Genomic DNA, 15829 nt, shown 5'->3' with positions numbered 1-15829 from the left:
TGTGACCTGCATCACAGCTCATGGCAATGCCGGATTCTTAACCCACTGAGCGAGGCCAGGGATCGAACCCGCAACCTCATGGTTCCTAGTTGGATTCTTTTCCGCTGTACCACAACAGGAACTCCTCGCCACTTTCTACTTTATAAAGTGTGGCTACCAGACATTTTTAAATGTACAATTTCACATCGTGACTCACATTTATGTCTGACATTATACACATACATACACACACACACGCACATATATATATATAAATAACAGCAGATTATATAAACAGTACTTTCTTATTTGTATTTGATAGTTTTTAACATGCACTAGATGTAATTTAGTTTGCCTATAGGGATTCTGTACAAAATTATACCTTCTATTACAAATAGCCTGTTTTAGCAAACTTAAACACCCTCCTAAGAATTAGCAGGAAAATTTTGGGTGAGCTTTCTGAACATGACATGTGTGAATAGATTTTATGTTACACAAATAGTCTTAATGGAGTGAAACAATTATTTTTATGGAATTCCTTTGTCCCTAGGGTAGAGTGGAAGGGGTGGATTCAAGATTTCATGCAGGAAGTGGCCTTCCGTGAAGAGCCAAGACAGTGATGGGCGTTTCTATGAGATACTGTCCTTCCGTTGTTTCCCTACCAGATTTAATCCTAAACAGCATTCTCTGCTGCCCTCTAGAGGTTCTAAGAGCCACTGGTCAGGGCTACAAAGAAACTTACTTGAAAGTAAGCAGATAATGGAAACAGAAACAAGACTCAAGGATGTAGAGAACAGACTTGTAGTTGCCAAGGGGAAGGAGGGAGGGGGTGGGATGGACAGGGAATTTGGGGTTGGTAGATGCAAACTTACATTTAGAATAGATAAGCAATTGGGTTCTCTTGTACAGTATAGGGAATTATGTATAATCTCTTGGGGTAGAACATGATGGAAGATAGTATGAGAAAAAGAATGTATAGATATGTATGACTGGGTCACTATGCTGAACAGCAGAAATTGACACAACATTGTAAATCAACTATACTCTAACAAAAATAAATAACCACACTTTTTAAAAATGACATTTTATAAAATATTTTAAAAAGTAAGGTGATAAGTATTATTTTTCCCCTTTAAGAATTCTGTACCCATTTATAATGTGGGGTGTTTTCTCTCCATACCACAGAGCAATTCTCGACACCAGCAATTCTCTCCATACCACAGAGCAATTCTCCTACAATTCAACTCAATTCTGACACCGTCTTCTCAAAGCATCTTATTCCTCAGGTGAAGGGCTCAGTCCTATAAAGACTACCCTCACTTCAGAGACCAATAGCAAGGCCAGGTTGTCACCTGGGCTTTTGACCAATTGGCTGTAGACCTAAGGTCCCCACAACTCCCTAATTGGACTGGATTAATATGCTAGAGAGAAACACAAACTCTGAGAACCATTTTACCTACTAGATGACTGGTTTATTATGAAAGGATATGACTCTGGAACAGCCTTATAGAAGAAGTGCAGAGAGAGAGGTATGGGAAAGGGTGCAGGACTTTGTGCCTACACCTTCCTGAAATAGGAGAGAAGGGGGCAGGGCACCAGCCTTAAAAGAATGACACAGTCCTTGAGAGTGTGACATTATAAGCTCATTGAACACATTAGCTAAATGCCCACAGGTGCAATGATGGTTCTGAGGTTGACCACATAAAAGGGGGCAGTGGCCCACTTCCTGGAAACTCCCACTTTTTCCCAGAAATATTTGGAATAATCCTCCCACTCATTAGCCTATGAAATTTCCCATCCCACAGAAACTCACCACCCCATATTTTGGGGCCTCCCACCTTCTGATCTGGCCCACACTCCATCTTTGGAATGTGTTTCTCCCAGGGCTGCTCTCTCACCTTTTGAGGTGGCCTACACTTTGTCTATCTCTCAAAAAATCTACTTTTTACCTATTACTTTACTTCTTGCTGAATTCCCTCTGCACTGAGACACAAAGAACCTGTACTTCGGTAGGTCCTGAGACCACATGTATGGTTTTAATTTTTAAAAAACCAGCAGCTTCGTGTCCCATTCTGAGGTGTTCGATTTCAATACTAAGCTAAAAGCTCCCCCAATCTTTGAGGCGTTATGGAGGCCTTATCACACAGGTCTGGTTGATTAAAACATGGGCTATTGGCAAGGATTTAACCTCCAGGCCGCCTCTCCTCCTGGGAAATGGAGGTTAGGGTGGGCTTTCAGGTTCCAATCCTCTAATCTCCTGGTGGGGGTCTCCAGGCAACCAGCATCCCACCCCCACCCACACCTTAAGCTTCCCCAAGGTCACCTTATTAACGAAACACACCTTCCTCAGTTTGATCACCTAGGAAACTCCTAGAATTTTAGGAGCTCCAAGCCAGAAACGGGGATGGGGAGTAAGACCAAATACCTATATATAGATATATATCTTATTATCAATTGCAACAGCTTACTCTTCAATAACAAAGAGGCAGAATAAGTCATTTGGTGAATCAGAGACTCAAATAAATAAAATGAAATAATGAATTGGTTCTGACACATATTCATGTGTGTATATAAACTGCTATTCTCCTGTAAAGGTTTAAAAACCTATACCTAGATCTTCAGTTCAAACTGATAAACTCATACTTTTTCATAACATTTGGTTCTATTTTATTGGTTCTGCACATGAGGGTCGAACAGGAGGGTAGGCTTCTGGAAGGGATACAGGTCCCTGCTTCTGCTTCATTAATTAGATTTACCATCATAAAATCCAGTTGGTCCTCCTGCCCCTTCCTTCCCGCACCACTTCCAACCTCTTGTTTCTCATTCTCTAAGTATTATTTCTGTGCCTTGGGTATGTTTTACCACTATGCATAACCAATATTTTGGTTATGTGTACACTTTCACCCCTAAAAGAAGAGGTGACATCACTTCATGTTTATTTGTGGCCTCACCCCCTCCAGGGCCAGTCTTGCTGCTGTCTGTCACTTTGTTGGTATTAAAGAAAAATAACCCCTGAGAATATGATTGCTGAAGAGGAACCATTCGACTTTATCAAGAACAACAGGGAATCAATAATGAAAGTTTATAACAGGTAAAACTACAAGATACATGGACAATAAGGGCACTAATGAAATGACCACTAAGAACATTAATCTCATTTTTATTGAATTAAAAACTGTCTAGAGACAAGTGGAAAAAATAATTTATTGCGGGTTCTCTTACACATGAACATGGAACATTTATACATATATTGATGTGCTGATAGGAAATACTAAATTTAAAGACAAACATCTTTACACAAAAGTACTCTATTTTAGAAAGATAGATATTAATAAATTATCAGATATTTAAGAATAACAAGCCAATGATTCCAACAGGAATGCATTCTATGTCAAAATTAAAGTGACTTCTCTGAACCTGATGCCCTGTATATAATCACGTTCTTGTAAGCTACGAAAAAGGAGCTTATTTCTGGGAATAAAAGGCCAGGAGGGGCTCTAACTACCAAGAGCTTCCAGCTTTATCTTTGGATGTAGTTTAGCCCCTAAAAGTTATCCCAAGCTAATGTAATAGCTCATTATGAAACAGTGCCGCTTTCTCTAATAGCTGCATGTGGTTAATGAAATTTGTAATACAAGGGCTATAATGCAAAAGATAGCACTTTAGAGGTATTAGAATTGCCACAGGATTTGACTGAGTGACCGAATGGCTTAATAACAGAAAAGCATATTCTCTATTTCTGGAGGAAAATGAGCATAATTCAAAAGAGTCACTATTTTCTTAGCCTACTGTAGCATATTCTTATTTGGAGAGTCTAAAAATAAACTGCATTTTTTTTTCGAAAATTCTGAATTCACTCCTTTAGAAAATGATTTCTATAATGCTATCCACCAACATGATAAAACTCTTTTATATGTTACAGTCATTAATATAGAGAGAGCAATAGATAGATTTGGGAAAACCACAGTATGTGTACACATGGCCAAATACTGTTCAGTGTCATTTCATAAAACTCAACAAATATTTATTGGGTGCCTACTACTTGCAAATCACCATGTTGGGCGATGCTTGTAGCAGATTTTAAGACACAGGAAGCTCACATCATCCACAAAGCCAAACTTCAGATAATATGCTAAACCTTGATCAAAAGCAGAGCTAACGTTGAATAATGAATAAGGAAAAGGGTACTTAGGAGAAAGGCTTGGGAAAATTAAAAAGGACCAAGGAAATAACCACTCCTAGGCTTGACATGTGTTAGGGGGTAACAGGACCTCCTTTCCATCCTCTTCACCCCACAGTCCGAGATTCAGTTATCATCCTGCTGTGTTTCCTTGAAAAAGTGGAAGAAATAGGGGTTAATTTTCAGTAATCATAGAGTTGCTAATTGTCCCCCAAATATATTCTTCCCTTATTTTTTTTAAATAAAAGTGGTATCTGTGTTCATTTCTACAGTTTTTCTAAGTCATTCCCATTGTCACTCTGGATAAAACAGAACCGCCCAACTAAAAATGAGAAACACTTGAGGTAGAGTTTAACTTATCAGGATAACATCAATAGGCATGCCAGCCCAGAAGTAAATTATTTAAAGTAAAAACAGTGAAAAGAAGATAAAGATAAATATTTCCAAATGCAGCATTCCATTCCTTTCAGGACTTCTACTCTAAAAGCATTTTTTGGGAATGTGTATATTCAGGAAAAGAGACAAAGTCAAGGAGTCTCACCCTGGAAAGAGCCGATGCATCAATGGGGAACAGACTATCAAACTTGTTACTGATGCAACCACCTGGGGGTGGGGACAAGGTGAGGCAGGACCTTAGTGTCATGAGCCACCCAGTGTCATGGTCACAGGACTCCAGTATTCTGAGGTCCCCTCTAGCCTGTGGGGTCTTGCTGGATCATTGAGATTCCGGTAAAGTACAAACCACTCTCCTTTCTAGGAAAAACACATGAGAGGCTAGGAGGTCCAAAGATCCTCAAACATGACAGCTTGGCCCTTAGAAAGATCTGGAAGTTTATGGTTAAGCAACCTCCCCTGAATGCAGTCCTGGCTCAGCCCTGCTGGTGACCTGAGTACAGCTGAAGGCACTGGTGAAGAGGCCAGGGTGGACCTGCCCAGCCTGCTCACCTTCTGTGTTTGAGCCAGATTACAGAGGAAGAACATAAACCAGGTCTTCTCCATCTAATGCTTTTGTTTTTAATTTCATTACAGACAGGAGCCGGCAACCATAAAGTATCTCTCAAGAAGTTTGTATTGTTCTAACTGACTCATTAATGGATCAGTATTTCTGCTGCTTTACTTAAGAATTCATGTAAGAATTCTTTGCAAATGAAACATATTTGTCAGTGATTATGATTTAGCTCCCAATATACTCTGTCTTTAAAAAGGAATTATACTCCTATTAGTCATACCTCTGTTCCTGTATTTTTTCTGGACAGAAACCAAACTTGCATTGGCTCTTTTTTGCCCTTCATGGACACTGGGCCTCTGTGCTCCAAGTGGAATTGTGGGTCTGAATTTTCAGATGTCATAAGACACCTAAAAGACAAAGGACAGAGAGAGAAGTGTGGAGTATGGCTGAACAGAGGAAGTGACACACACCAACGTTATAAATTGAGACAGGAAGGACATGTAATAAGTTATCTAAAGGTACCTCAAATTTTTAGTAACAATAACCATACAAGAAATTCTTAAAATGGTATAGAATCATGGAAATAATGATGCAATCTTCTCAAATAAAAAAGTAAATAACCCTAAGAGCAGAGGTGATAACTCTCAAAGGTAATAAAATCATCTGGAGAGTTAAACTGTATGCAAAGAGACATTTTTCAAATCAGTAAATACAAAGGCATGTTCTCTTACCTGTATGTATATTCAGACACATTTATTTTTCCTTTTTCTCCAGTGGTTTCTGTTCTGCTTGTGAGGTTGACAGTATTTCCGAAAAGACAATACCGAGGCATCCTCTGTCCTATGACGCCAGTAACTACCTCCCCAGTGTGAATCCCTATTGTTATCTGCAGAAATCAAAGCTCTGTTTCACAAATGCAGTAATACTAATTTTTGCTTATTTTATATTACAGAATAATAGAAAGTCATCATATGAAAACCATAGAATTCTCTAGAACTCCAAGTTTTTACAAGCAAAATCAAAAGCCCTCACAAAATCTGTCTTTCAAGAGAAACATTCTTTTCTTCAAGTTTGAGGCTTTCAAAGATGTGAATCTGGTAACTTCAGGAGACACAGGACAGAGATTTTTAAAAATCAAGCAGAAGGGACAGGAGGTTTTATCTCATCCTCATGACTTTCAGTCTGTGGAATAAAGTACGTTACTTCAAATAGGTGGACAGTTTTCCCATGTTTATGGAAGAATGGAATACAATGGGTTCAGTAAAACATTAGTCTTTGTTCATTCAGATGATGAACAGGCACATGAAAAGATGTTCAACATCAACAATTATTGGAGAAACACAAATCAAAACCACAATGAGGTACCACCTCACACTGGTCAGAATGATCATCATTAAAAAGTCTGCAAATAATAAATGCTGGAGAGATGTGGAGAAAAAGAAGCCCTCCTTTACTGTTGATGGGAATGTAAACTGGTGTAGCCACTTTGGAAAGCAGTATAGAGGTTCCTCAAAAACTAAAAATAGAACCACCATATGATCCAGCAATCCAACTCCTGGGCCTATATCTGGAGAAAACTCTTATTTCAAAGAGATAAACACACCCCTATGTTCATAGCAGCACTATTTAAAATAGCCAAGACTTGGAAATAACCTAAATGTCCATCAACAGATGAATAAACAAGATGTGGTGTATATACAATACATATACAATGGAATGCTATACAGCCATAAAAAGGAATGAAGTAATGCCATTTGCAGAACATGAATGGACAGAGAGATTATTATACTAAGTCAAAAAGAGAAAGATAGGAGTTCCTGTCATGGCTCAGTGGTTAACAAATCCGACTAGGAACCATGAGGTTGTGGGTCCGATCCCTGGCCCCGCTCAGTGGGTTAAGGATCCGGCATTGCCATGAACTGTGGTGTAGGTTGCACATGTGGCTCGGATCCTGTGTTGCTGTGGCTCTGGCATAGGCCAGTGGCTACAGCTCTGATTAGACCTCTAGCCTGGGAACCTCCATATGCTGCGGGTGTGGCCCTAGAAAATACATAAAAAGATAAAAAAAAAGAGAGAGAGAGAAAGATAAATGTCACATGGTTATCACTTATCTGTGCAATCTAAAGTATGACACAAATGAATTTATTTCCAATACATAAACAGACTCACATAGAAAATAAATATATGGTTACCAAAGGGGAAATGAGTGGAGGAGGAATAAATTATGAATTTAGGATTAACATATACAAAGTCATATATAAAACATAAATAACAAGGTCCTATGGTATAGCACAGGGAAATATACTGAGTAGCCTATAATAAAGCATAATGAAAAATATGGAAAAATATTATATATATATAGATAGATAGATATAGATACATCTTAATTGCTGTTCTATACACCAGAAACTAAGACAACATTGTAAATCAACTAGACATCAGTTAAAAAACATGTATTAGTCTTTGTTGTCATGATGTTCTAATCAATAATCAGCTGGTCAGGAATATAAATCAGTTGGTCTACACCATCACTGTAATATTTGTTTTATTTACTAACCTGAACCGATTCACCATCTACTTGAACTTGGCCAGCAATCTCCATCATGTCCAAGGCCAGATGGCAAATGGATCTTGCGTGGTGGATGCATGGTTCTGGTAAACCACTCACTGTCATGTACTTATCACCAACGGTTTCCACCTAATCAAGCACATACATTTAAACATTCATTGGTTAGTACAAACATGACTGCTTCATTTGCTGCACTTATACAAAAAATACTTTTTCAATGCTATTGGTAATATTAAATTTTCCTCCCCTGAATTCTCTCAAAATGCTAATGCATTAAACTCCAACAAGCACAAACCTTGTCATTATTCAAAATGTACACACCTGGTACATGATGTCTTTGCTGACAGGCAGGTACAGACACATTATTTTTCCTCTAGTAAGTTCTATTTTCTCAACTCAAATACCCTTATAATCCAGTAGGACAATTTATTACCCAATTTCCTCCTAAAATAGTGATGGTCTGATGGACTAAAGAGCCACTGCCTGAAGTTCAGTGATTTATCCTGGTCATTAACCATTTATTTTTATGATGTGCTCACCAAGTGTTACATTGTACCTCAGAAAATGACTATAACATAAATGGTCCTTGTGGAACTTATATTACTCCAGATGTCTGGGGGTGGTTGAGCTCCCATTCTTGCCTTTATGAAGCAATATTTCACTGACATCATTTCTCCAATATTTGTTTTTAATTGAAACAAAGTGCAGAGATGCCTTATTAATGTTTATCTTCAAGTTGATGTTTTTGAAAAGTAGATCTGAGTGCCCAGCGCCCTTCTCATGCTCTATGACTCCTTCACTGAGCAAATCCTTTCTACATTTCAGTAAGAATGTCTCTTGCATAGCACAGAAACAAATGCTCTGATTATATTCTGTGTGTAAACCACCTGCATGGATTTATTCCTGTTAGTGAAAAAGAAGCTGCTGAATATTTTCACTAGAGAATTATCTGCTCTATTCATTTGGGTTACACGGAAGAGAATGTTTTAGAACAAGAGGTAATTATTTGAGAAAACGGTAAATAATGACGGCATGAGAGCTGATAGTACCAGGGCTTCAGGGTGACAGTCAGGGAACAGTGACTACAGGGCCTCTGGAAGATGGGGTCTGAAAATGCAGAATAATGAAAGCATGGCGTGAGGATGGGATCTGGACTTGCCTTATAAACAAATGGGTTTTTCCGGGAATCTGTCAGCGTGTCAAATCTGGTGTAGAGGTCATTGAGAAGGTTGACAATCTTCATGGCCCCTTCCCCAGAGGCATGCTTGCTACAGAAGGTGTTGAAGCCCACAATACCACTGAAGAGGATGGTCACATTGTCATATCTCTTCGCAGGCACTGGACGCTTGTGCCTCAGCTCATTAGCAACAGATGGAGGAAGGACCGAATACAGCAACCTGTCCAGTAGGGGGAGGACAGAGCCACAGTGAGATGCTGAGAAGAGCCTTACTGCTCCCACCACCCACTCTATGGAACTCCAGTGCCATTAGCCCTATAAGGGCCTGGGTTTGGGTAGGAGACCCATTACCAGCCATATTCATAAGTAAAGTCCAGAAAATATAAATAATTTGTCCTAATCACATAAAATGTCCCTAAGTCAATTTTTTTTTTTTTTGTCTTTTTAGGGCCACACATGGCATATGGAATTTCCCCGGCTAGGGGTCAAATCAGAGCTGTAGCAGCCAGCCTACACCACAGCCACAGCAATGAGGCCTATGCCATAGCTCACTGAAAAGCCAAATCCTTAACCCACTGAGCGAGGCCAGGGCTCCAACTCGCGTTCTCATGGATACTACTCAGGTTTGTTATTGCTGAGCTATGATAACTCCTTCATGGCAGTCTTACTTTAAGAAATTTCCACAACTACTCTGCCTTCAGCAACCACTACCCTGATCAGTCAGCAGCCATCGACATTAAAAAAAATAAATAAATAAGCCAAACAAACAAATAGACTAAACAGAGGACTGACAACAGCAAGTCAAGGCTGTCACCTGCAGTTCTGTATTTTTTTTTTCTTTTTACAGCCATACCTGCAGCATATGGAAGTTCCCAGGCTAGGGGTTGAATTGGAGCTACAGCTGCTGCCTATACCACAGCCATAGTAATGCTAGATCCCAGCCACATCTGCAACCTACGTCGCAGCTCATGGCCATGATGGATCCTTAACCCATGGAGCGAGGACAGGGATTGAAACTGCATCCTTACAGACATTATGTTGGGTTCTTAACCTGCTGAGCTACAATGGGAACTCCTGTAGTCTTATATTTCGACCCTCCTACTGTGACATTCATAGGATGAAAGTTGTCATTCCAGCATTTAGCACTGTATGAATACCACAAAACCAAGGACATGACACCTCTCTGGGCCAAGTCATCCACTTCAATGTTTGTCATCTAACGTGAACAGAAGCAGATTTCCCCAGCAAGAACCTGCTGTATAGCATGCACCATACTTAACACCTTGTGATAATCTATGAAGGATGAGGTTTTAGACAGAATAGACCTCTCTCTCTCTCTCTCTCTCTCTATATATATATATATATATATATATATATATATATATATATATATATCTATATATATCTGAATCACTTTGCTGTACACCCAAAACTAACACAACTTTGTACATCAACTATGCTCAAAAAAAAAAAAAAACCAAAAAAAAAAAAAACAAAAAACAGAGAGAGCGAGAGAAAGAAAACAGAGAAAGAAAAAAAGAAGCAGATTTCCCTGTCTCATTCCTGCCTCACTCCTTCGTGGAAGAAACTGATAAAGCAAGTGAAATATGGTCTAGGCAAGAAAAGAGTTTGTTTCCATTGACAACACTAAAACCACTCTGATGACACCAGGGGATGGCCGGAGGGGACAGAGAAGAGTGGCAAGCATGCAGCAGGGGATGAAAGCTTGAGAGAGAAGCAGGGGAATGGAACATAGGAGACCTGATGGTCTCCTGGTCATGATGACCCAGAAGAACAAATAACACCTGTGAGCCTTTCTTCCCTAGGTCAGATGGTGTCCACTGCTAAGCTGAAGGTGCACAATGGAGCTGAAGACTCATTTTCCTAACTTTCATGGAATTTCACCATTCTTCATTCATTTTTCACTTTCAGAGAACATTTCGTAAAATATTTTAAAGCTCCATTTGAATTCAAAACCTTAGAACCTTTCACTTCAAAAAATCAATAGTCAATGTTTATAACACAACCACCTTGAAGACCAACTATCAACAAAAATGAAACCTGGATGGTTTTCTAATTTAACACCTGAAGCAGGCTACTGAGTAACTCCAACTTACAAATTCATATGACTTTGAGCCTTAGTCCTAAGTACTATCTTACAAGCTCTATAAAATATGTTATTTTTCATGGAGGAAATTGTACCAAATACTAATAAAATATATATTTTGAGTTATTTTTTGAACAGTAGGAGGAATGTGAATTGCCTGCCCCATCCCATATATTTTCAGAAATTCACAAAATACCTGGAAAGAATAAGGTATTCAGTTTAGGGCCATGAGGAAAGGGGTCTCAGAGAAACTATAGCTTTCAGTTTCATTATACATATGCAGGTCAAGTGAGGAAGAAGCTATGGATAAAGACAAACATTTAAAGGCAGAGAAAATGGAACCCTCTTACACTGTTGGTGGGAAGGTAAATTGGTTCAATTATTACAGAAAACAGTATGGCGGTTCCTCAAAAAACTAAAAATAGAACTACCATAAGTTCCAGCAATCCCATTCCTAGGCATCTATCTGGAGAAGCCTATAATTCAAAAAGATACATGCATCCCAACATTCACTGCATCTCTCTTTACAATAGCCAAGACATGGAAACAATGTAAATGTCCATTGACAGAGGAATGGATAAAGAAGAAGTGGTATATATATACAATGGAATATTACTCAGCCACAAAGAAGAATGAAATAATGCCATTTGCAGCAACATGCATGGATCTAGAAATTATGATACTCAGCGAAGTTAGTGAAAGACAAACACCATATGATATCACTTATATGTGATATCTAAAAAGGGAAGAACAGAAACAGACTTACAGACTTTGAGAACTTATGGTTACCATAGGGTACAGGTAGTAGGGAGGGATAGACTGGGGGTTTGGGATTGGCAAATGCACCCTGAGGTATATGGAATGATTGGCTGACAGGGACCTGCTGTGTAGCACAGGGAACTCTATCCAGTATTCTGAGATAACCTATGTGGGAAAAGAATCTGAAAGAGAATGGATGTGTGTTTGTGTATAACTGAATAACTCTGCTATACAGCAGAAATTGTCAGAACTTTGTAAATCAACTATACGTCAATAAAACTTTAAAAAATAAAAAAATGCATTTTTCCATCCATCTATGCTGTCAATAAATAGTTAACTGATGTATTTATGTGAGGGTGCAACATCCATCTATGGGCAACAACACACAACAGATGCAAGATGGTATAGGAAGTGATGTTGTTACCAATACCATGGTGTTAGCATGAAATATTTCTTACAGGAAGGAAGATCCGTTCAGTTCTCCAACGAGAGAGATTACTATTGAAACCAAGCAGGACCCTATGGTCCTTCTCCTGCCATATCCTCTGCCTGACTTTTGTCTGTAGAAAAACTTTAGTCAAAGAATAAGTTTAAATCAGAGAAGTGAAAAGATATAGGAGCAAAGGAAAATAGTCCAATGAGACTATACAATAATAGTCTAGTCACTAAACAAAGTCAAGGACCTTTAGTACCTCCCTCGAGGGCTCTAGATAATATTCTGAGCCATGTATTGTGAGCTGTCTTATAAAAATTGAAACCCACACCAGGTAGAAGAAATGAACTACATGACAACCAGACTATTGCCATGTCATAAGCTGCCACAATTCCAAGAACTGGCCGCAAAGAAATGGAAACAAACTGACCCAAGAACTGAAGATGAACTGTATTTAAAACAATCAAGACGACGCTGGTCAGACCAAGGCATGACCCATTTCGGAGTTCCTGTCATGGCTCAGCAGTTAACGAACACAACTAGTATCCATGAGGATGCAGGTTCGATCCCTGGCCTTGCTCAGTGGGTTAAGGATCTGGCGTTGCCATGAGTTGTGGTGTAGGTCACAGACACAGCTTGGATCCCATGTTGCTGTGGCTGTGGTTTATGCCAGCAGCTACATCTCCGATTTGACTGCTAGTCTGGGAACTTCCATATGCCATGAGTGCGGCCCTAAAAAGACAAAAAAAGAAAAAGGTATGACCAATTTCAAGAGAACTGTCAGAGCTGACTGTGCTGTTTCTGCATGTAGCCCCTCCCTCCATCTAAGAAAGTTCTTGCCCACTGGTTGTCACTGTGGGGAGTCAGCTTTTGGATGGGAGCCTGCCCTCCCCTTCAGTTGCTGGCATCCAAAATAAAGCAAACTCCTTTCCACCAACCATGTACCTTTATTGGCTTTAGAGCAGTGAGAAGCCAGACCCCACCTTCAATAACACCATTATACAAGGGTTAAAAATGAACACATAAGACCATGTGTAAAATTACCTTATGAAAGTCAGTGATTTCGTGCTTTTACCTAATATACTCGATCCAAGCCAATTAATATGAAGTGTATTTGTTTAAACGAATTACTTGAAAAGAAAATGGTATCTTAAATGTTACTTGCCCATTTCATAATTTAATCCACTATGCATAAAAAAGTAATTATTTTATATTTTGATACTTTTGTACATTATGCCATGACAGTTGTAGTTGTTGTCATTACAGATGACACCACAGTCTGTCAGAACCCTATCTGCCAAACCCTAAAATAAATTTGGAGTCCAAGAACAATTGTTTAAAATTTAAAATTTAATGGACATTTCTAAGTTCAGTGTCACCTGCAGCACATGGGCAGCCTCGGCACATAGAAGATGCTCAGTACATACCTCTTGTGTGAAGAAATGAATGAATGGGTGGTTGTATTTTTTTTATGGCAACACCCAAGACATATGGAAGTTCCTGGCCCAGAGACTGAATCCAAGCTGCAGCTGCAACCCTATAGCTGGATCCTGGATCCTTTTAACCCACTGAGCCAGGATGAGGATTGAACCCGAATCTCCATGACCTAAGCCACTGCAGTCAGATTCTTAACCCACTGTGCCATGGTGGGATCTATGATAGTTGGATTTTAAATATGCACTTGAATCATTCTAATGGTTTTCAGAGGCATGCTTTGGTGTATGCATATTCTTTCAACTTGGTTTATAAAATTAGGAGATATATCCTTATTACTATTAAGACTGATTTATTTCTGTGTACATGTATTTAAATGATGTGGAAGATAAAGTTTATCTCCTACTCCAGGCCTATGATGGGTCCCATGCCTTGCAGTCTTGGTAATAGGGAAGAACCTCTGTATTCCATCACAAGTTAAGCACTAAAGAGATGCTGCCTATAAGCTTAAATTACACATAATGGCCCACCTCCGGGAACTCTGCCTCCCAGGTGATAAGCATTAAACTAAATACCTTTGTTTAGCTCATAGGAAACATTCTGATCCATGAACAACTGCAGGAAGGAAGAAATTCACACACCCCTTCTGGAGGCTGACGAGAACCAGGAAATGTCTGACTTTGCTCCCTTCCCTTTTAGTATAAAAATCTTGAACTCTAACTTGGGCAGGATAGTTTTTTAGGACAGGAGTCCACCATTTCTCAGTCTGCTGGCTTTCTGAATAAAGTTGCTATTCCTTGCCCCAACACCTGTCTCTCAATTTAATGGCATGTTGTGCAGTAAGAAGTATGATGGGAGGGGAAGGGAGTGGGAGGGATCGGGAGCTTGGGGTTATCAGACACAACTTAGAATAGATTTACAAGGAGATCCTGCTGAATAGCATTGAGAACTTTGTCTAGATACTCATGTTGCAACAGAAGAAAGGGTGGGGGAAAAAATGTAATTGTAATGTATAAATGTAAGGATAACCTGACCCCCTTGCTGTACAGTGGGAAAATTAAAAAAAAAAAAAAAGAAGTATGAGCTTGGACTCAGTAAAGTCTGATTGTCAATCCTAGGTACAGTAGGGTCACTATCTACCATGCATGACAGCTGTGCCCCTCTTTAACCACAAGGTAACATTCTTACGTGTCTGTCTTTTTCTTTTCATCTTCCAGGGCTCTTAATGTGAGCTGCAGCCTGTCTGTAAGGATTTCCAGTTCTTGGGTCAGTTTGTACTCCTCTCTGAACTGTTCACCCAGAAGAACGAGATCACGGGTGGCATCATGCAAAGGGATGTCACTCAGATACAGCCCTCGCCTCGTCAGATCATCCAGGTTCATCACACTGTTAGAGGGAGGATGAAGAAAGTCAGTCCCCATGTGTCCCCATGGCAACACTGACCCTGGTTCCTTCCAAGCAGTCTAATCGTGCCATCTCCTGCCATTCAAATAGGCAGGCTAGAGAGAAGAAAATTCAGAGAAAAGCAAGAGGGGTATTGGAGTTCCCATCGTGGCTCAGTGGTTAACGAATCTGACTGGGAACCATGAGGTTGCAGGTACGATCCCTGGCCTTGCTCAGTGGGTTAAGGATCCGGCGTTGCCATGAGGCATGGTGTAGGTTGCAGACGTGGCTCAGATCCAGCATTGCTGTGGCTGTGGCGTTGGCCAGCGTTTATAGCTCCGCTTCGCCCCCTAGCCGGGGAACTTCCATATGCCGTGGGAGCAGCCCAAGAAATGGCAAAAAGATGAAAAAAAAAAAAATGCAAGAGGGGTATTATTTCATTGTCGATATTTAAGAATCTATCAAAGACCAGTGAACTTGAAATTTTGCCAAATTGCATGTTTTGAAGCATAAGCCTAAACTGAAAGATAATGTGAAAAGCTGCCCAAGAAACTTGCTCAGGTTTTAACACAAGGCTGTTGCTTATTATTGCCACAGTTTTTCATCATTATAAAGAAATGAAGAAAATGCTGTATTTTACTCTTTTCTGTTTTTCTTATTTTTTTTTTTTAATAGCTGCTCCTGCAGCATATGGACATTCCTGGGCTAGGGGTTGAATCTGAGCTATAGCTGCCAGCCACAGCCACAGCCACAGCCACAGCCACACCGGATCTGAGCCACATCTGCAACCTACCCCACAGCTTGCGGCAATGCTAGGTCCTTAACCCACTGAAAGAGACCAGAGAGTGAACCCACATCC

At 39.8% G+C, this 15829-nt stretch overlaps 1 protein-coding gene across 14 annotated transcripts in view; it reads right to left on the bottom strand.

Moving 5' to 3' along the window:
• Positions 1–3123: 3123 nt before the first annotated feature.
• GUCY1B1 (guanylate cyclase 1 soluble subunit beta 1) overlaps positions 3124–15829 on the bottom strand; it is a 60323-nt gene continuing 47617 nt past the window's right edge. For 5 of the 14 annotated variants that reach the window (XR_014811961.1, XR_014811963.1, XR_014811960.1 and 2 more), the window contains 7 exons: positions 14776–14973; positions 8837–9074; positions 7666–7806; positions 5840–5994; positions 5389–5515; positions 4701–4912; positions 3124–4309 (listed from right to left, as the gene is read on the bottom strand). Coding sequence is in view for 9 of the 14 variants with exons in the window: in XM_084971064.1 (XP_084827190.1) it covers positions 4267–4309; positions 4701–4762; positions 5389–5515; positions 5840–5994; positions 7666–7806; positions 8837–9074; positions 14776–14973 (964 nt within the window). In the remaining 5 variants the exon portion in view is untranslated. 14 annotated transcript variants of the gene reach the window in all.

This window comes from Sus scrofa, chromosome 8 (assembly GCF_054392235.1).
Source record: "Sus scrofa isolate SSC_HxYL_T2T_F1_AM1 chromosome 8, Sscrofa_HxYL_maternal_Yorkshire_Landrace_v2.0, whole genome shotgun sequence".
Classification (NCBI taxonomy): domain Eukaryota; kingdom Metazoa; phylum Chordata; class Mammalia; order Artiodactyla; family Suidae; genus Sus; species Sus scrofa.
This window is presented reverse-complemented; position numbering and strand designations above follow the sequence as displayed.